We start from the raw sequence: 23926 nt of genomic DNA on the forward strand, positions 1-23926 counted from the left end.
AGGAAGTTTCATGATATTCGTTATCAAGCCCTCATTATCTACCTAGGTATGCCAAGGGCGTACACCAATCGCTGGCTACTGTGGTAACAAGGATCAAGCTCTAGCCGTCGATCTCGGCGCTTTTAACCAAAACCACCAAACCTTCCATGTTTTTTCTGTCAAAGCCCTTCGTGCCCTCTCATCACAGAAGACTTTGATGCCCTCCAAATCATCCTAAACGTGCTCGTCACTCATCTCGTTTGACGTAGAGAGACACCTCAAAGCATCGTGGTCGACTAGGACCACTCTCGTATCGTGAGCCGCCCAGAAAAGTTTATCTCCGCCTCATCGAAATTCTTATGGCCCATACCGGCAGAGCAAGCTGGTCGTCAGATGGTGCCTGTCATGGTCGGAACTGCAGCTAAGGACCGCGCATTGGCACGTACGCAAGGTCCACAAGAGTTTGAATTCTCTTGTTCAGGTATAACATGCTGTTGACCGGGTTAGTGCATTGAGAGCTCCCCGGCAAGGGGGTCTCGGCGTACATGGCGCAGATGGGACACCAATGACTCCAGATACATGGTGCACGCTTGCGCTTGGGTGGCGAAGGCGGAGTCTTCCCTAGCACACTTGCTGGCAGCTAACTTTTCCATCGTCAAATTCCAGGTCACGGGGATCGTCCGCCACGGAGCGAACGGTGGCCGGGGCTGGGAGGGTGTCTCTGATAACGACTAATGACATTGTCAGTTGATGGGCCATGACAGCATCGGCCACGACAGCATCGGCCACGACAGCATCGGCCACGACAGCATCGGCCACGACAGCATCGGCCACGACAGCATCGGCCACGAACGTACAGTTGTCCCAGTCGATGAGATCTAAACTAGGTCAGTTATATCCTGGCCAAATATACATGCAGCTGCTCACCAAGAAGGCCGACGGGCTCATCTAGGGCTACATTCGCTGTTAGTACATGCAGGCTCTGCGACAGAGATTGCCTTACGAGTCATGACGAAAGTCTGTAATGCCGAGTCAGTCAATCCACGACTATAGCGGCTGAGCTTGGCGCTTGGCTGCCACCTTGCTCGATATCCGGAGAGAGTTGGTGCAAGCGAAATAGGTATTCGAGTCGGGAAGTTAGAAGGGACCCGCCTCGCGAACCAATTCGACGTATCTTCACATCAAAGGTGTTTGATCTCAGTGATTCATAGCTAAGTCAGGCGAAGAAAGACTTTCTCAGTGTCACTATTATACCGAGGCAGTAACACTTACAGGAGTGACATGATGAGTGAATGCGAACTTGCCTTCCAAAAACAATGCGTTTCAAGCATTTTCATCTCTGATTCCTCCTTCATAAACAGGTTGGGGGCTTTGCAACCTCGGGTTTCTACTCCATAAGCCTTCCTACGACAGCTTCTTGCAAGGAATGGGTCGTTTACCTGTTCGTCATGGCGCCACCAGACTTCGATCACTCTCGCTCTGATGCATCTCGCTACAACAATCTCCAGACACCCCTAGACGCAGTCCGTCTGCAGAAGTACATCTACGACTTCGTAGCTTGGTTCAAGACCTGCCCAGAACCGAGCTCACCTGAGGAACTGGCCAAATGGGAAACATCAATCGAGTCTTTCTTGAGCATACTCAACGACACTCGAGCATGGGACATCGCACAACCTGTGGTGCCCGAATTCCGCGAGACGAAGTAAGTCGCATTGCACGACATCACCATGCCAGACTAACCATCTTCCAGGACCTACAAATCCGGCAACAGTAACGTGGATATGCTGTTGGAACGTGTGCGCCCTCGCCTCCGTGACCCTCCATACAATCACCCGCTCGACTTGGGAGAACGACTGGACTGGGAGAACCAAAAGGCGTTAATCGAGTACATGGGCTATGGTGGAGATTACTGGGACGGAGCACTGCTCCGCCAGGCCCAGAAGGAGCTAAAGAGGTCAACAAGGTGATAAAGACATGGGCTTTGGCGCAACCACATGCTGACCGCATTGCACGATACGAAGGCTGGGAAGAGGGTTGGAAGGAATCTCTTAGACCAGCCTGAACAGTACGAGACAGTCCAGCGCGCCATGCCACATGAGACGAGGAACCACATACTCTTGCGGTGGGTAGTAGGTGTATTATGAATTCTTAGGGCTGCAAGGAAGGAGCAATGCCAGATCATGTCATGTTGATCATGGACAGGTATCCAGTCACCTACAGTCAGCCCACGTTCATACCCGCACTCAGGGATTTTGCGTGTCTCCAGCGACTTGTTTGTGTACCAGAAGTCACCTGAAGCCACTTGAAGATAGCACACCGAGAATGATGAAGTGCTTGATCCTCTATCATCACGTGATGAGCACTTGCAGACCTCGAGCATCGTCTCCGCTGTTCATCCACAGGTATGTGCATAGGCATTAATTCAAAGTCCACATCTGATACTGGCCCTTGCATTGCCCATCGTAAGGTTTGACATTACCATTACCACTTCACCACCATCTTCGACATCGACTCCCCATTTGGACTCTATAGCTCATCTCTCTTCCTCTTGCTGCTTTGAGTTTGGTTCCACTCTTGCATCCATGTCAAGACGTGCCTGATCTCCCATTGATGGGCTGCCCTGATGAAGTCGGGCTCAAGAGTGAGATTCAATATTCCGTAGCTTCGAATAGTCAGAAAGCTGCACTGGAGAAACCGGGAATATGTCGAAAGACTTGTGCCCAATGGCACCGTGTCTTGGAAGAGGGATGCTTACCTGTCCCAATGATGGCCTCCGCCAGTGATAAGCATCTGCTGCTCACCGTACCGGGTACTGGCGTTATGCCCATGATAGCAGACGTCCCTCCAGACATCGCTGCCGCCGTCGATGAGCGCTAGCCTTGGAGCGCTCAGGTTGAAGTCCCCGTATTTGCTGGATATCGTTAGATCCCAATGACATGATCCTTTGGAGAAAGAATTACTTACTTGTACCATGTTAAATTGGGTCCAGAAGGCGAAGGAACAGCCTGAGGCGAGCTCGCATATTGGCTAAAAGCCCACGTACACCACTGCTGGGTATAATTGAGATCGATTGCGCGGGATAGAAGGGACGGGGTGCCGTAGGGCTGCGGAAGCTGGTAGGCGCCTTGCTCGATGCAAGTGCTGTAGGTGTACGACCGTAACGCTGAGTTCGTAACATCAGCCCAGTATGTCTCATTCTGAGTTGAGAAACATGTAGTTGTGTCGATCAGATCTTCACTTGGACAAGTCGAGACAATCACTGTACGTCGTCAGAATGTGTAATCTTACAGACGGAGGAGAGACGAGGGGCCTAATTTACCGTTCTTTACATAGTTTGCGTACGCGCCCAGACCCGTCCAAGCGGATCCGTTGGTGTAATTCGATAACTGGGTGTCCACAGCCGTAATATTCGCAGGGGCGTTCAGGTCTGTAATGTTGTTGCAGAAGTCGAAGAAGTCTGGGGCATCGTAGACTGGATACCAGTTGAGTTCTTGCCATGTACTATGATCCGTCAGAAAAGCGTCCCATCAAGGTGGGTGGGTCAAAGCCCAAAAACTCATTCCATCTCGCTCTGGCTGTCCGGGATAACGTACTTAGTTCTATAGGAACATTAGCAAAGGCACCAGCAGAGGGAGGGGCAAAAATATCCAGGGATAGTTGTCCGGCCCTCCTAATGGAAACGCGATCTGTAGCGGCAGAAACGTTAGCATGGTGTTGAGAGATTTTTAGATAGACATGGCATACCGTCATGGCAAAGTCTGCCAGACTGCTCAATGAACCAAGCCCAAAAATCTCCTTCAGCTGCTGAATAGCCTGAGCATTGTTTGCTCGGATCAAAGAGTCCATCTTGTCAACGATATTGTTGATCCTAGTAATGCAATCTGAAGGGCCGTTCTTCTGGATTGGGTTGTACCACTCGGGATACCCATGAACGGCATGTATGACACCAGATGCGGCAATCCCACCCCAAAGCAGTCCCGAGTACTCAACAAGTGAGAACGCCGTCTGTGCTCCCGCAAGACTGCCGCCGTACAAAATCCACGGCGTCCCGGGTGCAGAAAGATTAGCTCCATTGGTAATATTAGCCGGCAAGACGACATTTTGGGCAAAGTAGGCGTTGTCGGCAATTGTCTGTTCAGTCGTCAGATATCGTAGATTGTCTGTGCTTGAGTTCTCGTATGGCCAGCTCTCTCCGTAGTATCTGTTTTCCAGGATGATACCAAGGCCATTGGTGGCGTTCATCAGGATCTGGATGATTCCTGTCTGAAGATTGGAAAAGCGGGACTCGCCGGAAGTCTCGCCTCCAATGTACAGAAATATGGGTCCACCGGGTTCATAATAGGTGTTGTCGATGAAATACCTGGCACCAATAATCAGTTATAATTGTGCCCATGCTGCACATGAAGGTGACATATATGAGTTTACCTTTGGGTGAAAGTGCCATTAACATCATTGGGAGCATAGCGAGGGCTGTGCGGGTAGTGGTCAATCAGCTGAGTGAAATTCTGAGGATAGTAAGTTGTCGGACGTCCGTCGGTTGACAGAGGGCCGACTTGAGCTGTAGTCAAACCAGCCAAGGCAGCTACAGCGGTTGCAAAGACGCCGAAACGCTTCATCGTAACAATAAGAAGACTTGTGCAAGTTGGCCGTCTATGTCTGAGGTGTCAGAATGACAAGCAAGCAGCTTATATCTTGAGGTTGCAATCCCGCCTGATTTATAAACCTTGTCGAGCACCTCTTGCTGCAGGACGCTACCTACCTTTGTGCACATACACAAGTGGTACTCACACAACCATCCAAGCTAGTGTCAGGCACGACAAGCTCTCTATGGCGTGCCATGGCCGGCACGGAAAGCTTGCGGATGGGATGACTGCGAGGTTGCGTGAGCTTGATGTGTAGCTTAACTTATCTGTGAGACGCAGACATGTTTATTGGTCGCTGTGGTCGTATGACAGCTACCTTCCACAAGCAGCCGGTTCTTCATCAAGCGGTAGGACATGAAAGGCCCCCAGGGTTGCATTTGCGGAGCCGTCCATGGTGGAGAGGGGCCTTAAAGTTAGATCGGCAAAGCTAGGAAGAGCTTCGATACCTGGTAGATAAACAAAAGGCAAATATAGTCGCACATGTACGATGGCGACATCAACAAGGAAGTATGGTCACGTGGGCGAATGCTACTCCAAAGGTCAACTAGCAGACGACACTTCCTGCAGAAGATAATAGGACGTCCAGAGTAGTAGGTTGAAAGACATTCATGTTCTAGTATATGCAAGCTCATTTGTTATGTAACTTTTCGGGCAAGGTCTAGTAGACTTCAAGCACATATCGACCTTCGTCCTTCAACTTCATAATCTCTCTGCTGGGATCCACCTTCTTAGCACCACTCGCCTTTGCCTCTCGAGAAATGGCTTCTTCGAGGACGTTGGTGACATCAGGAACAGGCCACGTAGGACCGCAAAGGTAGAAAGCACCGTCTTCCTTGATGTAGGCCTTGACAATGTCGTCGATCGTTTGGCGCATTTTGTCCTGAATATAAATCTTCTGGGGTTGATCTCGACTGAAAGCTCGTCCAAGGAGGGTGATGACGCCGGCAGCCTGATATGCTTCCCATTCCTCACCATAGCAGTACTCTTCACGCTGGTGTCGAGATCCCATATACAAAAGCACAGCTCCAATCTCCTTGCCCTGAGCCTTCTCCATGGCTCGGTGTTGGACGAAGGCTCTGAACGGAGCAAGACCAGTACCGAGACCGGCCATGATGATGGGCTGCGTCGACTTAGGAGGCAGCTTCATGACCGACGGCTTGACACTGACAGTCACTGGGGAGCCCACTTTCAGGTGGCCCAAGTACTTGGTGGCCTGGCCAAAGCGGTCGCGTCCCTTGGGATCAACCCAGTTCACAACAACGATCATAAGTGCCACCGATGTCGGTGTGACAGCTTGGCATGAAGCGATGGAGTATTCCCGACGCTTCATAGGGGCAACAATGCGCACTATATCGTGGAAAGAAGGATGCGCAGACGGGAACTCCAGGAGGACATCGGCGTACGTGACAGTATCGACTTCGGCACGTCTCGTGAACTCCTTGAAACCTTCTGGTCCAGCCAGAGTCAGAAGGTTCTGCTTCTCCTTCTCGTCATCGGCGAATTCTGCCAGCGCTTCGTAGAATTTCTTTGGTGGTCTTCCAAAAATGTCGACATTCTGAATCAATGATTGGTAGATGGTGCGGTTCTCAAACACAGATGAATCGTCCCTGGCTTGGACTTCGACCACGTCATCAGCGTTGAGCCCATACCACTTGATAAATTCCACGACTTGGTCATGGTCATTTTCCGCGTGGATGCCGAGGGCTTCGCCGATGTCATATTTGAGACCTGACGTGCCAAGGTCGAATTCGATATGGAAGATGTTTCGGTCGTAGGTCAGTGGCGTCAGGCGGCGATTCTCCTTCACATGAACAGTAAAGGTCTTGGCCGGCAGATCGGGTCGGAGAGCACTTTCAGTGTTAAAAGCCTCCTTGAACAGGAGACCCTTGGCGGCCTTCTGCCAGCTGCGCAGGAGGGATGGTGGTTCTTCTTCAGTCTTGTCAAAGGATGCGAAGCTGTTTGCAGAGACGTCCGAAGGCAGGTGCACCTTGGTTTCTTCTACTTCCAGCTCAGCCCAATCTTTCGGAACCTCAATCTTACGCAGCGTCTTTTCCAAATCGGCTGCAACTTGCTCCAAAGTCTTAATATCACTGTTGGCATTGGCAAGCTTTTGCAGACCGATCTCCTCGGATTTGCCAAGGGCGATACGGAGAAAGGCGGTCTGCAGAATCAAAGACGCGAGATCGGAATCTTCGGTTTCGACTGCCGTTTTCTCGGGATCGATCAAATACAAGGCGGCTCCATTCTCGGCAACAGCTTTCTTGAAAGCTGCCGGTAGTTTCTTCTCGACGTCTTCGTCTTTTACGCCGGGTAGCAAGACGATGAGGTTTCCACCTTGTTGAACAGACTTGAGCACGTCAATCTTGTCCAGAAGCTTCACATCTGTAACAACAGCAGTGTTCGCTGAGCTGACAGGATATGGTGCATCTACGCTCTTAGGAGACTTCCGGATATCGATTCTGTGCACACCACCCTGCTTGAGGTTGTCGTGAGTGGTGTTGACAGTGACATTCTGTGCAGAATCTTTAGCTAAAGCCTGGGCGAGGTAGGTCGCTGCCGAGGTCGAAGGCGCGTCATCGACATTCCAGAAAGTGTATTGCTGCACTGACTCATCCAGGAAAGTGGTGATGCCTTGATCGTCGGCAGTCTTACCAAGGAGCGACTGGAAGAGGGCTGAGATTGACGAAGGAACCCATCGTTCAGCACGAGCATATTTCAGCTCGCGGACCTCGGGTGTGCTGTGCGCTGCGATGCCGTATGCTACTGTAGCCAGAACGTCCTCGTAGAGCTGAGAATGAACACCAGCTTCCTGCATAGCCTGAGCATCGACGACCTGTCCCAAGACTCCAATGACTTTGACACCGTGTGGAAGCAGTCTTAGGAACTGTTCATCCGCGAAAGGTCGATACAATCTCACATTGATAGCTCCAACCCTGCTACCGGATTGAGCCAGGGCGGTGGCCGCTTGAGCTGCCAACGAAGACTCCACAGAACCGAAAGTCACGAGGACAACTTCAGCCTCTTCATGACCAGAGTACTCGAATGGCTTGTAGTCGGTTCCAAGCTCTTCATTGACGGCCCGAAGGGTCTTCAGAGCCTTGCCCTCAGCGCTCAAATGTTTTCGGTCCTCGTCAGACAGCGACTTGAGCACAGATTGATATGCAGCTCCAAGACCTGAATTGTCAAGTACATCAATGACTCGTGTAGTATCTCTGGCTATTCTCAGACCATCGTAGACATGTAGCGCGGGGAGGTCCTGGGCGAGCAGAGTGGCAAAGAGGGACATGTGTTGCACCTCGTGTGCGGACAGGGACGAGACCAGGCCCAAACCGAGGTCCTCAGCGGTCGACAATGCTGCTGCGTAGTCCACCACCAAGCCGCCATCCTTCTTGCCTTCGTAGTCCAAGGCCGCGATGTGAGCGACGAATGGGTTGCTGACGGAGTAGAGGAGCGACAGCTGATCCAGGACCGGCTTGAGGAAAGTCAGAGCAGAAGACGGAGCAAGCAGTCCTTGAGGAATGTGCCTCTTCTTCAGGTCAAAGTCTTTGGAAAACATGTAACCAAGAGCAATTGCTCCCGCACCGTTTCTGATCTGCATAGACTGGACCGCAGTAGAGTACCCGTTGGCATTTTGCTCTTGTGACTCCGCCCATGCTTTCGCAGCGACATCGAGATCGAAGGACTCGGGAGAGTAGGAGAAGATCTTGTCAGACAGGGTGTAGGCTACCTGCTGAACGAGAGTCTGAGCCGTCACGTAGGTAGGGCCAGCGACTGAGGACAGAGGCAGCAATTGGCCGAAAGGCGGGCTTTGTGAAGGAGCCATTCTTGTCTGAGGTCCCAGTGCTGTATTTGCGTATAGCTGGGATGTTCTCGTGGCGACGTGTAAGGACGACGCGAAGGGTATGAGGACGAAGAAATCTCGTCCAGAAATAATTTATTTAGGTCCATGACCCCCAGAAGGCCGATCTCGCCGGCTAGCCACTCCATTTTGCTGTGTTCTGGGCCGGCTCTGCGCCGACAGAGTGTTGCCGTCAACCAAAAAAATTGCGTGATCGACGCTAGCAGTATTGAGAATTGGAGAAGATCGGATGCGGGTCGAGGCTGAACGAGGCTGAAGAACTCCGCGGTCCACCGAGGCTGCGCGAGTTTCAAAACAGCCAAGCAGGCCCCGGGAGCACGCGGCATCAATCGATAGGTACTTGTACATGTGTTTTCCGTAAAGAGTTTCTGTGATGTGATGACTCTGTGGCAGTAGCGATTCGAGGTACATTTTGTATCATACCAAGAGACTAATTATTGTCGACTACGTTCTCTCTGGCCGATTGACTTTACCAAAATCTCATTCAGCGCGGGATGGCTACAGCACTTATTCTTGGCTCTACAGGGCTTGTGGTAAGCGCCTCGTATTCATGCTCGTTGACTATCTGATGACCCGTAGGGATCCCACATCCTATCAACGCTGCGAGCTGGCACATCTCAATTCTCCAACGTTGACATTATCGCGCGACGCTCCCCTCCAGCTGCAACCGACGCCCGTGTTCCGGTCAAAGAAATCGTGGAGCAAGATACGTCGAAATGGGTCTCTCAGGTCTCCTCGCTCTCTCCCACTCCCTCCGTCCTGTTCTGCGCTCTGGCAACCACCCGTGCTGCCGCAGGTGGATTTGACAAGCAATACAAACTCGAACATGACCTGAACATTGAGCTCGCCAAAGCGGCTAAAGAAGCAGGGACCAAGACTTATGTTCTGATCTCTGGCGGCGGAGCAGACCCGAATGCGTACTTTGCCTACCCGAAGATGAAAGGCCAGATCGAGGAGCACGTCAAAGAGCTTGGGTTCGACCACACAATTATCCTGCGTCCGGGATTGATCCTCGGAGACAGGCAAGAAAGCCGTCCAGCGGAAGCTTTCGCACGATTTATGGCATCCGCATTCGGCCGCGTACATAGCTCGATGAGAGACTCCTGGGCCCAGGACGCAGACGCAATTGCAAAAGCTGCTATCTCAGCGGCGATCAAGGTTGAAAAAGGCGAGATTAAAGAAAAGGTCTGGATTTTGGGTCAAAAGGACATCCTCCAGCTTGGGGCTAAAGAATGGAAGGAGCCATCTTGAGTCAGGATGATGGATGTGGAGATGACGAACTGCAACATTGATACCCTTGATATTCGCTGCAAGACTGCTTTGACTCTCCGTTGGCTCTTGTATGTACAGTCCCATCACTTCCGTGGATGACCTGACTTCGTGTTTCGACGCTGAATGGCTTGATGACGTAACATGGTTGAGACGCTTCAGCCATGTCTTCCAAGGATCACCACTATATTACCTGCCACCGCCGCCTTCCGACACCTTCTTCTTCGAGCCTCCCTGCTCTTCTGCTGTCCCTGAGCTGATATCAGGATTTGCTGGACTAGAATCTAGCGGGTTGACGTCGTTGCCTTCGCCTGCCTTCTTTCTTGCCTCTTCTGGATCGGTAATGTCAGGATCGAAAGCAGCGTCCTCGTTCTTCGCCGCACTATCATCTGAGCTTGACTTTGCGTACTCGTTTGCCTCGGGATTCATCTTCTCGCGATCCAGCTGCGTTTCTCGTTGCGGATGTTTGTTTTCTTCGGGGTCTTCGCGGGAGGCAAAACGATAAGGGGAAGTCGAGAGTGGTCGGACGTTGGATTGAATCCTGACTTGAGTTCTGAGGACTGTGCGAGTGAGGTTCACATTGCGTGAGAACCGGAGGAGTGTTGAAGGTGACATGTTGAGGGTTGGAGCTGTCAAGGGAATTCTTGCTCGAAGATGAGGCCGACAAAGGTGTGCAGACCGATAGGGATAGGAGAGCTGTATTTGTCTTAGGCAGGGTCTGTTTAGAGAGAAGACCAGTCGTGAAGACGGGAAAGTCTCGAGAGTCATGCAGAAGCACGCGAGATGATCACCCAGTCGTCATTTCGAGCATTGTATCTCATTTCACTGTCACTTGACGTCATTGTTCATTAGGAGTCTCCCCGAGGTCTGCGGCTTCCATTTCCATCTCCGCAAACCTTTTCCACTCCTAGCTATTCCCCAGACATATATACATGTTGCTCCCAGTGCACATAAAGGTTGAGACTTTCGAATCACAAATGTCATACTGATCAACGCTGCTCAACATCACCAGTACGCATTGTCTACCACAAATCTTCCAATGGCAAGATATCCGGCACAGGCCCATCCGGCACAATCCCATTCGGATTCAACATAGTCAGACTCATGAAATAATGGTTCTTGATATGCTCAAAGCTGGTGGTGTCGCTGAAGGCTTTCACATTCCAGTACAAATTGAGGAGCCATCCGTGGATATGTGGGTAGTCAAAACGAATCATACCTCTGTTCGTCTTGAAGAGCGAGACATACACCGGGTCGAATCGGACGATCGTCACGTATAGTCGGATATCGGCTTCAGTGATGGTCGAGCCAAAGTAGTAGGGACCACTCTGGCCTTCCAGGTGAGCTTCGACGTATCTGAGATGAGTGAAAAGGTTAGTTACTGCATCATGATATGCCGACTGCGTTTTCGCGATGCCACATTTACTGTTGTGCTGAGTCAGTCAAGACCACGGTAAGAGCAGGAAAGGGTGGCTTCTTACTAGACGCCATTGTTGACATTGTCATACGTCCACTCATTTACCTCGTCGATCTTATTCCTCAAGTGTTCCGGGTACAAGTCGACGGCACGTTTGTCTTGGGGCAAAAACTCATCGAACTCGGTGTATAACATGCGAATAATCTCGCTGCTTTCGTTGCTGACGATAGTCTCGAGTTTCTTGTCCCACAGAACTGGAACTGAGAAGCGGCCCTGGTAATCTGGGTTGGCGTGCAGATACAATTGCTTGAGCCTCTTGAACTCGGGATGAAGCGGGTCTGGCGTGCAGTCATCCATAGGGAGGTTGTCTTCCGGTGTGCAGAACCGCCAGGAGTCGGTCAACGACATCACATAATGGACCGATGTGACCGAGATGATCGACTCCAGGCCCTTGAGCTTGCGCACTATGAGGGCTCTGTGGGCTGCATCCCACATCAACAACGATTCACAGCCTCGAGAGATGGAAAAGCAACTCACCCCATGGACAAGCATATGAAACATACAGATGGTATCTGCTAGAGGCTTAGCGCCCGCCTGTGGCATGGTGTTATATGTGATAGACGACCCTACCTATCTCGACTTGGAGGGAAGCGTGCTCCAGGCTCTTTGGAGATGAAGTTCCGAAATTGAGTCGTTGGTCGCTGGAATTCGCCTTTTTCATTCCAAAGATCGGGCCGCAACCCATTACTCGGAGTTTCCTGTATCGACCATGATCAGTCCTATTTCTATTCCAGACTCGCATGGTGACGATTCATCGAGTTTCAATTTCACTCAGGAAGTGTCTGAAGGATTTATACTTACAGCGGTTGCCATGTTGTCCTCCAGTTACATGGTCTATGCAATACTTGTAGCCTATGCTCAAGGCTCTTATATGTATCCGACTCATATTGTTGATTACCAAATTCTGACCTATGCCAATCCGCTCCATACGACGTACCTCGCCCAATACGAGCGAATCAGCACTAGGCAGTCAATTCTCTCGACCGATAGTTCACGTGCAGGCTCGAAGAGCATATTCGAAATGACTTTTGTTGCATATGCGACTGTCAACGCACTACAGTATGGTATGCATGTTGGTACAGGTAGCCAACTCTTAGCACTTTAACCTAACACCATTTCTTTTCTCCTCCTCACGATGCTCAAACATGACTTGAACCCCAACAAACAAAGTACTACAAGCAGCCAGCATGAACACCGCACCTTGCCAGCTTCCAATAATGCCACGGACAAGTCCCATCAACCCATCCAGCCCGACCGCAAACCCAACAAGATTTGCCGCCATCATCATAAGAACATTCCCAACGCCACCAATGCCACAGAGAACCCGGTAAGTATTCGGCCGCGTCTTCCACTTCGACTTGGGGAAAGCCATAGTCGCTAGGATTTCGGGCACGAAAAAGAACGTGACAAGCCAGCCCCACATCAACAATCGCAAGTTGATATCATGCCACATGGCGACAAACGTAAAGACAGCCAGCATATTGAGAATTCCTCGTACCCGTCCCTGCCCACCACCAGGACCACCTCCCATGGGGATATAGATGTAACGAATAGTCCACCTGTTGAAGCTCCGGTGCCATGACCGCCAGAAGCCAAAGGGTGAGTAATTGTCGCTCATGCATCTGATCATATTCTCGGGAGGATCGATCCCGTCCACCAGCGCCCACAGCCGGAAGAAACGCCATGGGATCATCAGCTTCAACCAGATGATGTGAAGATTGAAGTAAGCAAGCATGCTGAGCTGGAATGGCGTATAAACAGACCAGTCGGACGTCACTTTTGATATTGCGACAGCATATGTGGTGTGCTGGAGGAATTCCATGCAGAACAATGTCAGAAGGAATCGAATGCCGTAGAGTGTTGTACGTCTGGTCGAGATGGATGGTGATTGATACGTACATTGGGAGATGTAGTCGTTGAATGTCACGATAGGCCCGGCCAAGTAGAGAGGTGGGTATAGGATGTATGCTACGTAGGCACGGAATGATGTAAATGTCCATTCGGGGGCCGGCATAGCGACTCGATCTCTTTCAGATAGTGCTGAGGGGTCGAGCTGCTTCTTCTTAACACTGTTAGCAACACATTGAATGACAGCGGCCATGGTACTGTTCAAGCGTAGACTTACCTCAATAGGACTGCCAGCCCTTGATCTGTCCAGGGCCCAGTAATGATCGAAATTGAATGATATCATTCTCAGGATAGTGATCTTGAAGAGGACCTCCCATCGCGGATTCAACCCGCCATAAGAGTCCAATGTCTTGCCCCATTCTGCCGCCGCAGGCACAGACAAAATGTTGCCAATAGCCGAATAGCGATATCCCTGACAAAGCTCATTCGCGAACAAAATGACGATGTTGAAAACCCAGGTCGTGGTAGGAATCGCATTTCGTGGCAGCGTCGTTCCGATCTTGAAGTTGATGAAAAGGATCAGGATAATCTTCAAGAACGAAGAACCATTGAGAGCAGCAATGTATACCAGCGCAGACCAGAAGTCAAAAGCAAGACGATATCGTAGACGCTGGTTTGCACTCTGGACACCCGCCTTTGGATTTGCACTTCCATTCGACACCTCAGTATATGAAGGGAACAGCCGCTCGTATGCTCGGCGGAGAAGTGGATGGACGATAACAAGAACTGCTAACACGGGGATATTATCTCGAAAGCTGGCATATTGGCCATCGGAATTGTCCTATATCCTATATAAGTCTCCATGGAGTGTGACACGTAGGTTTCTCAACGTACCACTTTTCTACCAAACAACCAGCCAGGAGACAGCAAGGGCTCGTATTTCGAATAACTTGGAGAATCGGCTACCTCTTGTTAACATCACCCCAGGTTTTGCCAATGGCCGGCACTGCGTCGAGTCTTACGCTGCGAAACCTGAACTACAGCCCAGTACATCTGCGGGACACAGAACAAAAAGACGAGCAAGTAGATGTAGAACTCCGGCGTACGCCATCGCGGAGGTGATGTGTCTGCAGGTGTTGCCTTGCCATCTCTTTCCACCGTCTTGGAACTATTTCCGTCCACGGTTTTCAAGGGGGTCGAGGAGGAAGTGGTGAAGCGAGTGTCTAGCGTATCGAGAGAGTATAACTCTCGAAAGAAGGAAAGGACGGTCATGACGGCCTACGCATTCTTGTCGCGGAGCCACATTAGCAGGTCGAAGTTGGGTCAGAACACACTATTTCCGGAGTCTGGGGATCTCAAATGCGTCGCGTGTCAAAGTCGCGGCGGATAAAGCAGCGGCAACATGTCAGCAGGGGCTCAATCATGCTGCCTCAATCACCTGATCTCTTCTGCCGGAACCTACCTCCTTCCTTCCCTTGACCACAGCAGCGAGGTAGTCCAGACGTTGGAGTCTTAGGCGTGGGGATGAGCTCGAGGACTTGGGATATGCACCGCGGAGTCTACATCTTCACAGCCAAGCAACATTCTGCCACACCTTCACTAGTCCACAATGCGGTGCTGAATCACAACAACCAAAAATACCGATCAAGGTCGAGCAAAATGACAAAAAGTTCGGCCAGCACGTTATAGCTGATACCTTCCTAACAGAACCCTCGCCTGCTATCTGTAGGGTCTACAGATAAGCGGCTCATTGAAGATTCACGGAGAAGACGAGACTCCCTGACTTTTAATCTATCAAGCGTCTCTCCAAGGAAGGCCCGCCAACCAAACCACAAGTGTGAATATTGCAATTCGACGAGGTGAGTCTTACTGATGGCCATCAAGGCAATTTCGAGAAGAAAGTCAAGGACTTTAGAATATCAAGAGTCAAGAGGAAGTGCTTCACTTGCATCTAAATCAGGCAACAAGGTAAGGCAGAAAGGTATGTCACTCGAGCAAGAACACAGTACAGGAGCCGCAACGACACTTCTGAGAGGAACGTAGTATGAAATCAATGCGACCATCCCACGAACTCTAGAGACTGGCACTAGATCATATTATGTATCTCTGCTGTTCTATGCTGCATCGGCTGCATATCCACCATTGATCGACTGACCAGCTTCCGCACATTTCTTCGCAGCTTTCAAGGCAATCTTGAAATCCGCCAGCAGAGTCTGCGTGTCCTCCAACCCGACAGAGATCCGAATCTGTTCCGGCCGCATGTTATACCGAGCAGCCCATTCCAGGTCCTTCCCATATATCCCCATGGTGTACGCGAGCGCCAGCGTCAGATGCGCCCCGAGATGGGGCCCTTGATGGACGTTGAGGTTGTCGTAGAAGGCGATCGTTGTCTCCTGATTGTCGAACTCGACACTGAAAAGGCAGCCATATCCAGGCGAAAAATCTGGGGTCTGCGCTCTCATGAAAGCACGATACTTCTCCGAAGTGTCGTCGACCGTCGGATAGTACACTTGCTTGACAGGGCTCGCCGGGTTCTCAGCCCCTTCCTGGAGATACTCGACCAATCTTGCCGCATTGTTGTTCATGGTCGCCGATCTTTCTAGGTAATTCCTGCTGTTTCTCTCTAGAGCCTCCGCATCTCCAGCAAAGAAGTCATTCCGGTAAGATGTTTCGAACAGCTGTTTCAGCTCCGAGTATCGCGCTGACAACGGACTCAACACCGCACTGGCAGCCATAACGTCCGCATACCCACTGAAGCTTTTTGTCAAGGACGTCAAAACAACATCGGCAACACCCATCACATCGACATTGCAAAAGCTGCCAATCGTGTCATCCACAATAAGAAGCGCCCCGTACTGGTCTGCCACCCTCCTCAATCCCTTCAGGTCGGGGGTGACGAGTAATGGATTCGAAGGGAACTCCGTCCATATCGCTTGAACAGATTTGCCCTCTTCAGCTTGCGCCGCAAGAAATTGTTCGAGTTTTTTCAAATCTTCATCCGTACCGTGGCCGAAGAACTCTACCCCTGGGCCAAAATCTCCTAACACATGTATCGTTGAGTGAAATGCGAATCCGAACAATACAGACGAAGAGTTATGTTTACTCAAAAGGTACCTGTGGACCCAGTAAATTGCTGACATACCCGTCTGGAATAAGTACACGTCATCTGGAGACACCTTCGCCGTTCTTTGCGGGTCAGCCGGAGCGCGGTTCAACAGCTCTGCAATTCGTCGCTTGACAAGCACATGAGATGAAGCGTCTTGTAGCCGTGGCTGTGGCAGGTCTAGCTGGATCTCGTGCAGTGTGTCTATGTGAGCGAGGCAATGCTCGGCGAGGCGTGAGGAGATGCCAACTCCAGCATGAGTCCAGAATGCGGAGATGGTAGGCATCGATGCGGGAGGTACGAAGACGCCGTACACGTACACGTCTGCAATGTTGAACGCGCGAATGGTGATCTGGTCGTCGCTCAGCGTCCCATCGCCACGAGCGGGAGACGTTGCGAAAGCTTTGCATGCCTTCGCCGCTTCCGCGGCTGGAAACAGAAGGCACGCTTCTTTTGAGCTGGTGTATGCGATCACTTTCTGCATGAGCTATAGGCATTTTGCGAGGTCAGTCACTGGTCATGCATGCTCAATGGTCTGGTCATGCTTGACTTGGCCTTAGGCTTTCGGGGGTCACTGACCTCCTTGATATCTCGATGCGGGATGAAGCGTGGGTACATGTCGTGGAGAGTCTTCATAAGTTCGGGGTCTCTGTCTCGAAATCGCAGTACGGCCTGCCACGATGGAATGTGCGTTGTAATGGCATGCCGAGGCGCCGGAGGCAGAGCATGACCTGGTATTGTTTGAATCTTGGTCGACATTTTGCACGCTTGTCGTTGCCCTTTTGTCTACAATATTCCAAACATGTGTTTATACCTATCTGTAAGTGAGAAGTCCCGATTGTAAGGCGTCCAACGACTCATTCTTATATACTTTGGCGTCTTACTGCTGTATACTCCGTACTTTGGGGGTAACACACTTTATGCTGCGGCCGCTAGTGTGGTCGCCTCCTCGTCGCCCTCGACTCGAAGGCTTACCTGAGTTTCTAAATCTGACAGGTCGGTCTTGTATGCACGTAAGCTTACTGACCCAGAGTCTTGGGCTCTTTCGTACACTAAGACAATAATTCTCCTTGGTAGCACAGACGGAGTGTTTCTAGGTGTTCGCTCGCTACAGAAGATTTGCTTTGTATATTCGCTTGGCTGGCGAGGTAGGCGAAGTTGGCGGGACGTTCGTTTCCAGGCGGAGAACGATACCCGTTATACTTCTTCTCTTTGACAGTATGTGGAAGCGAAAGCTTGGAAGAGTACAAGCGCAAATGTGGAGCATAGTATTAGGTGGTAGAAGCTGAGCGGAGAACACTGCATGGACAGAGCTGCATGTCTGGATACTCAGTAACCAAGACGCATAATGGAAACATGGATGTTTGTAGATGTTGGCATAACTCTCCTGTATCATGTTCGAGGAGAGCGGGACGCATGTGTTCCCTTCCCCCTCCCCTCGTGCTTTCCGCTCGCCTTGGCTTGTAACATATCACGCTTCCTGAACCAAGCCTTGCTGGTCGTATGTCCGTATGAACGTCGACTTGCTTTTCTTGACATGAAGCCAATTTCACGCCATCTTAGCTTTGCTTCAACCTTCACATAGCAGAGCCAATCACGGCGATAGAGACGCAGAGTGAGGTCTTGGCCTCGCGGCCGTACACCGCTCGGAGAGTTGTAGAGTATATCGGGTCGGAGCTCGTCCGTACGAGCGCTAGTAACCATTCTGCAGACAATGCAGGGGCAGAGGAGGCTTTGAAGGAAGTAGAGTTAGAAACAAACAGCATTAAGCACTGTTGACTACATACCTCGCGTTGGTATAAGTTCCGGCGGCTTAAACGCAGCGTAACCCGCGGTCTGTCCGCTGTGCAATGCCAGGTGGCTCTGCTCCAAACGACCTCCATGCGGATTTTCGACTCTTGAAGCGCAGCACTCCCCAAGCTACCACGCTGTGAGTCCTTATCATCCGTGATGTTTGACCTTCAAGACACGAGCAAATCGCCTGATGAAACTTTTCCCGCCCACCACTAACGCCACAGGACCGGAATCGACGAGGCATTTTCGTGACTAATGCCGACAAATGGCCCACGGCATATGCTCCGCGACAGCAATGCATGTCTCCTTGTCCAGACAGGTCCATTGCTCCGGTCGCTGTAAGTCTCGATGCACACGCATGTCCCCAATGTGAGGCTTCCAGGCAGAACTCCACAGCCCTAGAAACCCCTACCGCGTCCCCGTCCACGTCCACGTCCATCACCACCTCGTCCTCTTCCTCTCGGTCCACCTCTGCCTCCTCCTCCTCGTGGTCCTCCACGGTTCTCCCCCTCCTTTCTCGCCTTGTTCTTGGGCTTCGGCTGGTCATCGATCAACAGCGTGTCCAGCGGTAACGAGTCCGGCAGGATGAAATATCTGATAGTCGAGCCACGGATGTTGATTGTGTCAAGAGAGACGGTCTCGCCCGGCGCAGAAGGATTCGTACGGTTCTTCGGCGTCATTTTTACCGCTCTCAGCGCCGTATTCATCTGTGGTGAGACTGAGGTAATTGTGCCGTGCACGATCGTGCCGTTTTTCAGTTCGATTGTGACCGTTTCATTGGCGCATTTCATCAGAAATCTGGAAATCAATCCCGCGTTAGCAAAGCTCAACCGCAAGAGCACGACGTAAACAGCGCAAAATGGCGTCCTGAACATCACTGTAAATTGTAGCAAGCCACGTTCACGTACCTTACGAGCTTCATTTTGGCGCAGGTGGGCGGTCAATGGCGCCGGCCAGTCGTAGAAAGAACTGCTGTTGGATTTTATGCGACGAAATGTCGGGATATATCGGCGAGTGCGATAGACGTTGTGTTAGGTGTGAGGGTGTGCGTGGATTGTTGTTCTCTTGTACATTGATATTTCCGCAAAAAGCATCGACTTTGCTGCAAGCGCAGCCTCGACCTCACCTTTTCCTTGCCAAGATACCGGCCTTGGCGGTCTTGTTTCCTCCGATCTCTCAGCCTTGTCAGCATACCTAGGTATGCGAAGCCCAACAGGTCATGTCATTGAATGATAGTGCGGTGTCGATTGGACTACCTAGGTAATAATCTATTCCATTAACAGACAGTTCGTTGAGCCTTATGACTCTACATCAGACCAGATCACTTCTTCTTGATCACCATAATCACCAACGCCGACCCTCCCTCCATCCAATCCCGCCCTTTCCCTTCTTCCGTCTCATCCAGCAACTCCCTCGTTCTCCTCATAACCTTGTCCACAATATCTTCAATCTCCCCCTTCTCGAGCTTCTCCTTATTTGCCTCCCTCCACCTGGTCACCGGACTCACCGTCCCCAGCATAAGCTTCGACTGTGCAAGCGTGACTCGTCTCGCCAAAAGAAAATCCTCACCGGGCTTGACCTGCCCCTCATCGTTGAACACAAGCCTGCGATAATCCTTCTCGTCAAAGCTCTTCAACAACTCCTTCGTCTCGGAATCCACATCCTGGCCCTCGTAGCTACTCCAAGGCAATGGCAAGCTCGCCAACAACTCCTTGGTCATCTTGTTTCCCTCCAGCTCGTATGGCACGAGGGCGTCGTTTTCGAAATCTTGCCACAACGTCTGTAACTTCTTCGCATTCGGCGTGGTCCGCTCGTCCACGTAGTATCCCTTCGTGCACCATATGATGATGCTCCCACCTGGTTTGAGGATCTTGGCTGCCTCGCGATAGAAGTCCGGGTACTCGAACCAGTGCGCCGCCGTGGCCGCCGTGATCAGATCAACACCCTCTGGATATTGTTTCAGCGCTGATAAATTGCTCAGTGCATTGGCGCTGCAGATCTCGTAGGTCACGGGCTCGCCGGACGCAGTTGAGCTTGGGATACTCCTCGCCGTCTCGATCATGCTCTGCCCCGGATCCGCGCCGATGGCATGTTGGAAGTGCGGCGCCACTGAACGTGTTGCCGTCCCGGGTCCACAACCGATGTCGACGAGGAGGTCCAAGTTTCCTCCAGTCGAGGTATGTTGGTTGATGATGATGTCGATGACCTTTAGCATAGTTCTTTGCGGACCCTAAGTCGTAGTTGCGGAATGTTGGATCTTTGTGGGCGGCTGTAGATGCCATGATTGTGGTGTGTGTATATTTATGCGCTCGATGGACCCAATTGTCGCAGTGAATGTACACTTCGCTTCTCCGGCTCAGCAGCGTCGTAAGTGCGATGAAAAGAATATGACAATTTGCCTTCTATGTGCTGTCACATTGTTTGCTGTGGATGCCCGAGGCTGGCACACAAGGGGGATTCCGGTGTTTATGAAGAGGGCTTCGGCTCATTCGCAAGCTTTGCCTTGTTGTATGTATTGGGCATGGGTGCGTATGCACCTGTCCAGTGGATATCCTCTGGCTGCCAATAATAATGTCCACACTCCGAGATAGATGCCTTTCATCGGCATTATCGCCGATATACGGTGCTGGCGACGAGTGACCAAGATACAAGTCAATAATGTGATCCTTGGGCCTCCCCCCCCCCCTGCTTGTTGTGACTCACAAACACCTTCAAGGATAACTTTGGGGGAAAGGAAGGCTCATATGCCACAATGCTGAGACCTAGCCAGGGTCAAGCAATTCTTATTTCATTTAAGCACGACTCCTCCAAAGCTTCTTACAAGCCACCTAGATGTAAGGCGAGGCTACAGCCGCATGTCGGGGATAATAGACCGAGATCAACAGCGACATCGTCTCTGTAATTTGGGGTGTACAAATTCACAATTAGAGAATCATGCTATCAATAACTGACTGGGGTCACATAAGAAACCACACAAACACGCTAATACGCTCTCACATAGACGCAATGGATAAACGCTCTCCAGTGCCTGAAACAAAGAAAGACCACAAGTACTTCTCAGGCCTGCCGGAAGTTCGACCTCAAGAGATTCTCATTCCCATTGAACTTTGCCTGCCACTTCCAACTGGCACAGGCAGTAACGACACACGTCTTCCCTTTCCACTCATCGCTAGAACACTGCTAGGTCGAGTAATGGTTCTTCTCGACAATGGGCTCGAGTTTGGTTCTGTCGCTGGATCCTCTCCAACTTCGCTGGACTTGTCAAAGTCATCCATCTCGGGAACAGTACTCTCTCTTCTGCTCTCGATAGTCTCCATCCTAGGATCGTGACTGACTGATCGCATGGGTACGCCAGGAGTACGCCCGTAATGTCTGCTCAATGACGACGGCGGTCTGGAAATAGTCGGCCTGCTCTGACTGTGCACGGCAAGCGAAGACGGCGACCTTATTGTTCCCGCCATCGGAGTAGTGGAGTTTCTTCCCCTGTGATAGGGTACCGGGTCCAACAATCCGCCTGATCGTGCGGGCGAAGGATCAGCAACTCGTTCTGCAAAAGATCTGAATTGCCGATTTTCTCGACCGTCCATAGGTGCCGATGGTGAAGACGAGGCTTCTCGGCCAAGTGGGCTCCGCAAAGGCAATGCTGTATTCGACGAGATGGAACGTGGCGTGTACCTTCGTGCTGTTGACGGCGTCGTTGAGGCGGATCGGTACGTAGGGGCTAGAGTCTCACTCGGCTTCACGACAGCTGACCATCTTGGCTTATTTGCCAATGGTGCTGGCCCAGGCCGGGGTGGTGCAGTCTTGACAGGAGGAGCGTACGCCCCTTGGCGATACACGGACGGAGGACCAGGCATAGGCGATACTCCTCTTCTCAGGGAGCTGCCGCTCGCATGAGACATCGGAGTGGTGGGGCGTCTTGTCTGTGGGAGCACTGAAGATCGTTTGTTACCCAGGGTTTGAGGAGGCGGCCTGCTTCCAGACCTCATTCGCTGTTTAGTGAGCCCATTGAGGCCGTAAGAAGGGATTGATCCATCTAATCGTTGAGGTGGTAGATCGACTGACGACGGCGGAGAGCTGCCTGGCGTACCTGCCCAGGTTGTGCTCGATAAAGAACGATCGGCCGATACTATGCTCGAGATGGATTCGCGTAAGTGTGAGTTTTGTCGAGCCGCATAGGGCTCGAAAAGGGTTTCGAGATCCTCCATGGCATCAGTCAGATCTCGCATCCTCGATGAAAGATCTTTATGTAGGCGGAGAATCTCTCCATTGAAAGTCAAGCGATCTTTGAGTCCTTTCTGGATAATTGCAAGGACTCGGTTGATTGCCGGTGCATAGTGCATTTTCTTTGCTTCGAAACTTTCGATCCTCTTTCCTAAGGCGGCAGGGTTCGTTGACTGATAGTTCTCCTGAATCGCTTCCTGGACTTTCAGGATACTTCGTTCCACAGATTCGCACATCTTTTGGGCCTGTCGTCCGGCATTGCGAAAGACAATAACCCAACGATCCTCACTGAGCTCGCGCCGGAGGTTTTCAGCTTCTCTAGAAAGGTCGGTCCAGTTCTTCTCCAGCCGCTCTCGTTTGTCTTCAAGCTCTTGACAGGCGTTGGGGAAGATGTTTTCTGCCCGCGACTGAAATTGTGACAATCTCATAGGTAAGAAGTCAAGTGATGCTCGCAGAGGTTGCATGCGCGCGAAAAGAGCCAACAGGTTCGAATCGCCCTCAGGATTTTCGATGATCGGCGACCCTAGTGGAGACGATTCGAATGGGGGGAGGCTGAAACGGGAATTGGGCGTAGTCTTTTTGTGTGACGGCTCATCGATGAAGTTTTCCAACTCGTTGAGATCAATATGCTGACTCGGGCCTGCTTGGGTCTCCGACTGGTACGCTGTGTGGCGTTTCTCTTCCATCTCGAAAACCAGTTGACTGAGGCTGTCCATTTCGGCGCCCACGTCCCCGAGCACTTTGGCCCATAGTTCCTCCCACTCCATGGCGAGTTCTACCTGCTTGTGAATGCTTCTCAAGTCGCTCCGAACATTTTCCCATCCATCCAGAGTCACCTCCATCTGCTCCACAACAGCCTGCAGTTCTTCTGTCTTAGCGTCTCCAATATCAGGGCGCATCTGTAGTTTTTCGATTGACAAGACATAGACATTGATCAGGTTTTCGAACCTGGTTATCGTATTATGCGTCTCATCCAGCCCCAGCCTTCCCGCAGCGGCCGCCCACTCGACATCATCTTCGGCATCTAGACTTTCCAAGACTCTGAGCGCCTTCTTGATCCATGTTTGTATCTGTTCTGCAGCATTTGAAAGGGCTTTGATGGCCTTGCGGGCAGTAGGTAGAGAAGTGACGGTCGCAGCGATGGTCTCGGCTTGGGGCAGGTTGATCGAGGTTAGACTGGCAAGTTGACTGCTAAAGGATGCTCTAGAAAAGGAGAAGGCAGAATTGCTCCTTGAGAGGCTTTCCCGAATGAGAAAGGAGCCTGCGTCGCTGCTGGGACCAGATGAACCGGAGGAGGAGTGGTGCGAAGGAGGCCCATTGTTGGTAGTAGCCGGAACAAGTAATTGATGGAAATCGATGTCGCTCTGGGTTTCCACCATCGACGGGCGGCGGAAAGCAGAGGTCATGCCAGAGAGCCGGCGTTCGCCTGCGGTCTACTCGATGGACTAGACTCTGTGGCCTGGTGACCCTCGATGGGCAGAGCGGCGTATCTGGTGTTGTTCATAAGCGTCTATTTGCACAAGGCAGAGACAGGCTCAGGAACGCGTGATGATGAGGCTCGGTCGGTTTGGTAGTGCAATGTGAATGATGCGATAGATGATGAAGATGCATTCAATAAGCAGAGGAACGGTACATCACAGATTATGTTAGGCGAGGTATGGACAAGCAAGGAATCGTCGACTCGGCAGTGAAGTGTTTGATGAGATTAAACGTCGAGTTACAGGCGTGTC

General features: G+C 51.4%; 10 protein-coding genes across 10 annotated transcripts; 1 reads left to right on the forward strand and 9 right to left on the reverse strand.

The window, feature by feature from the left end:
• Positions 1-2505: 2505 nt before the first annotated feature.
• EDD37DRAFT_650637 (extracelular serine carboxypeptidase) lies at positions 2506-4595 on the reverse strand (the record flags this gene model as incomplete). Its single annotated transcript, XM_062818272.1, has 7 exons — positions 2506-2641; positions 2735-2890; positions 2944-3238; positions 3299-3480; positions 3589-3665; positions 3724-4339; positions 4405-4595. 7 exons carry the CDS (start codon positions 4593-4595, stop codon positions 2506-2508), a joined length of 1653 nt encoding a protein of 550 aa, XP_062669428.1.
• Positions 4596-5209: 614 nt separating this feature from the next.
• On the reverse strand, positions 5210-8760 carry EDD37DRAFT_631906 (sulfite reductase flavoprotein alpha-component). The gene has a single exon (XM_062816678.1). The coding sequence runs from the start codon at positions 8443-8445 to the stop codon at positions 5281-5283; it is 3165 nt and encodes a 1054-aa protein (XP_062669429.1). The 5' UTR covers positions 8446-8760; the 3' UTR covers positions 5210-5280.
• Positions 8685-9836, forward strand: EDD37DRAFT_427921 (uncharacterized protein). The gene is made up of 2 exons (XM_062812636.1): positions 8685-9014; positions 9061-9836. The coding sequence occupies exons 1-2, from the start codon at positions 8976-8978 to the stop codon at positions 9730-9732; spliced, it is 711 nt and encodes a 236-aa protein (XP_062669430.1). The 5' UTR covers positions 8685-8975; the 3' UTR covers positions 9733-9836.
• A 103-nt stretch (positions 9837-9939) lies between these two features.
• On the reverse strand, positions 9940-10365 carry EDD37DRAFT_650640 (uncharacterized protein; the record flags this gene model as incomplete). Its single annotated transcript, XM_062818273.1, has 1 exon — positions 9940-10365. One exon carries the CDS (start codon positions 10363-10365, stop codon positions 9940-9942), a length of 426 nt encoding a protein of 141 aa, XP_062669431.1.
• A 407-nt stretch (positions 10366-10772) lies between these two features.
• On the reverse strand, positions 10773-11969 carry EDD37DRAFT_658106 (glutathione S-transferase; the record flags this gene model as incomplete). The annotated part of the gene is made up of 5 exons (XM_062818947.1): positions 10773-11175; positions 11232-11649; positions 11705-11739; positions 11798-11879; positions 11936-11969. 5 exons carry the CDS (start codon positions 11967-11969, stop codon positions 10773-10775), a joined length of 972 nt encoding a protein of 323 aa, XP_062669432.1.
• Positions 11970-12117: 148 nt separating this feature from the next.
• Positions 12118-14347, reverse strand: EDD37DRAFT_681771 (MBOAT, membrane-bound O-acyltransferase family-domain-containing protein; the record flags this gene model as incomplete). The annotated part of the gene is made up of 4 exons (XM_062819768.1): positions 12118-13289; positions 13353-13916; positions 13970-14024; positions 14058-14347. 4 exons carry the CDS (start codon positions 14345-14347, stop codon positions 12321-12323), a joined length of 1878 nt encoding a protein of 625 aa, XP_062669433.1. The 3' UTR covers positions 12118-12320.
• Positions 14348-14780: 433 nt separating this feature from the next.
• EDD37DRAFT_631923 (pyridoxal phosphate-dependent transferase) lies at positions 14781-17036 on the reverse strand. The gene is made up of 3 exons (XM_062816679.1): positions 16760-17036; positions 14960-16667; positions 14781-14912 (listed from the first exon to the last, which is right to left on the reverse strand). The coding sequence occupies exons 1-2, from the start codon at positions 16935-16937 to the stop codon at positions 15190-15192; spliced, it is 1656 nt and encodes a 551-aa protein (XP_062669434.1). The 5' UTR covers positions 16938-17036; the 3' UTR covers positions 14781-14912; positions 14960-15189.
• Positions 17037-18370: 1334 nt separating this feature from the next.
• Positions 18371-19150, reverse strand: EDD37DRAFT_681777 (small nuclear ribonucleoprotein Sm D1; the record flags this gene model as incomplete). The annotated part of the gene is made up of 2 exons (XM_062819769.1): positions 18881-19150; positions 18371-18770 (listed from the first exon to the last, which is right to left on the reverse strand). Exons 1-2 carry the CDS (start codon positions 18892-18894, stop codon positions 18371-18373), a joined length of 414 nt encoding a protein of 137 aa, XP_062669435.1. The 5' UTR covers positions 18895-19150.
• A 43-nt stretch (positions 19151-19193) lies between these two features.
• EDD37DRAFT_428183 (S-adenosyl-L-methionine-dependent methyltransferase) lies at positions 19194-20375 on the reverse strand. Its single transcript, XM_062812637.1, has one exon. It carries the CDS (start codon positions 20185-20187, stop codon positions 19294-19296), a length of 894 nt encoding a protein of 297 aa, XP_062669436.1. The 5' UTR covers positions 20188-20375; the 3' UTR covers positions 19194-19293.
• Positions 20376-20742: 367 nt separating this feature from the next.
• EDD37DRAFT_631929 (karyogamy protein) lies at positions 20743-23904 on the reverse strand. Its single transcript, XM_062816680.1, has one exon. It carries the CDS (start codon positions 23600-23602, stop codon positions 21053-21055), a length of 2550 nt encoding a protein of 849 aa, XP_062669437.1. The 5' UTR covers positions 23603-23904; the 3' UTR covers positions 20743-21052.
• Positions 23905-23926: the final 22 nt, after the last annotated feature.

Source organism: Exophiala viscosa (genome assembly GCF_022695815.1).
Source record: "Exophiala viscosa unplaced genomic scaffold EDD37scaffold_6, whole genome shotgun sequence".
In the NCBI taxonomy this organism is placed as follows: Eukaryota; Fungi; Ascomycota; class Eurotiomycetes; order Chaetothyriales; family Herpotrichiellaceae; genus Exophiala; species Exophiala viscosa.

What these genes read in the sequence shown, in the direction of transcription:
- EDD37DRAFT_428183 (XM_062812637.1), bottom strand. Translation starts at nt 20,187, where the DNA reads ATGCTAAAGGTCATCGACATCATCATCAACCAACATACCTCGACTGGA.
- EDD37DRAFT_631929 (XM_062816680.1), bottom strand. Translation starts at nt 23,602, where the DNA reads ATGACCTCTGCTTTCCGCCGCCCGTCGATGGTGGAAACCCAGAGCGAC.
- EDD37DRAFT_427921 (XM_062812636.1), top strand. Translation starts at nt 8,976, where the DNA reads ATGGCTACAGCACTTATTCTTGGCTCTACAGGGCTTGTG. An exon ending in TTGGCTCTACAGGGCTTGTG is followed by an intron (nt 9,015 to 9,060) that starts GTAAGCGCCTCG and finishes GATGACCCGTAG; the next exon opens with GGATCCCACATCCTATCAAC.
- EDD37DRAFT_631923 (XM_062816679.1), bottom strand. Translation starts at nt 16,937, where the DNA reads ATGTCGACCAAGATTCAAACAATACCAGGTCATGCTCTGCCTCCGGCG. An exon ending in CCCGCATCGAGATATCAAGG is followed by an intron (nt 16,668 to 16,759) that starts AGGTCAGTGACC and finishes CAAAATGCCTAT; the next exon opens with AGCTCATGCAGAAAGTGATC.
- EDD37DRAFT_631906 (XM_062816678.1), bottom strand. Translation starts at nt 8,445, where the DNA reads ATGGCTCCTTCACAAAGCCCGCCTTTCGGCCAATTGCTGCCTCTGTCC.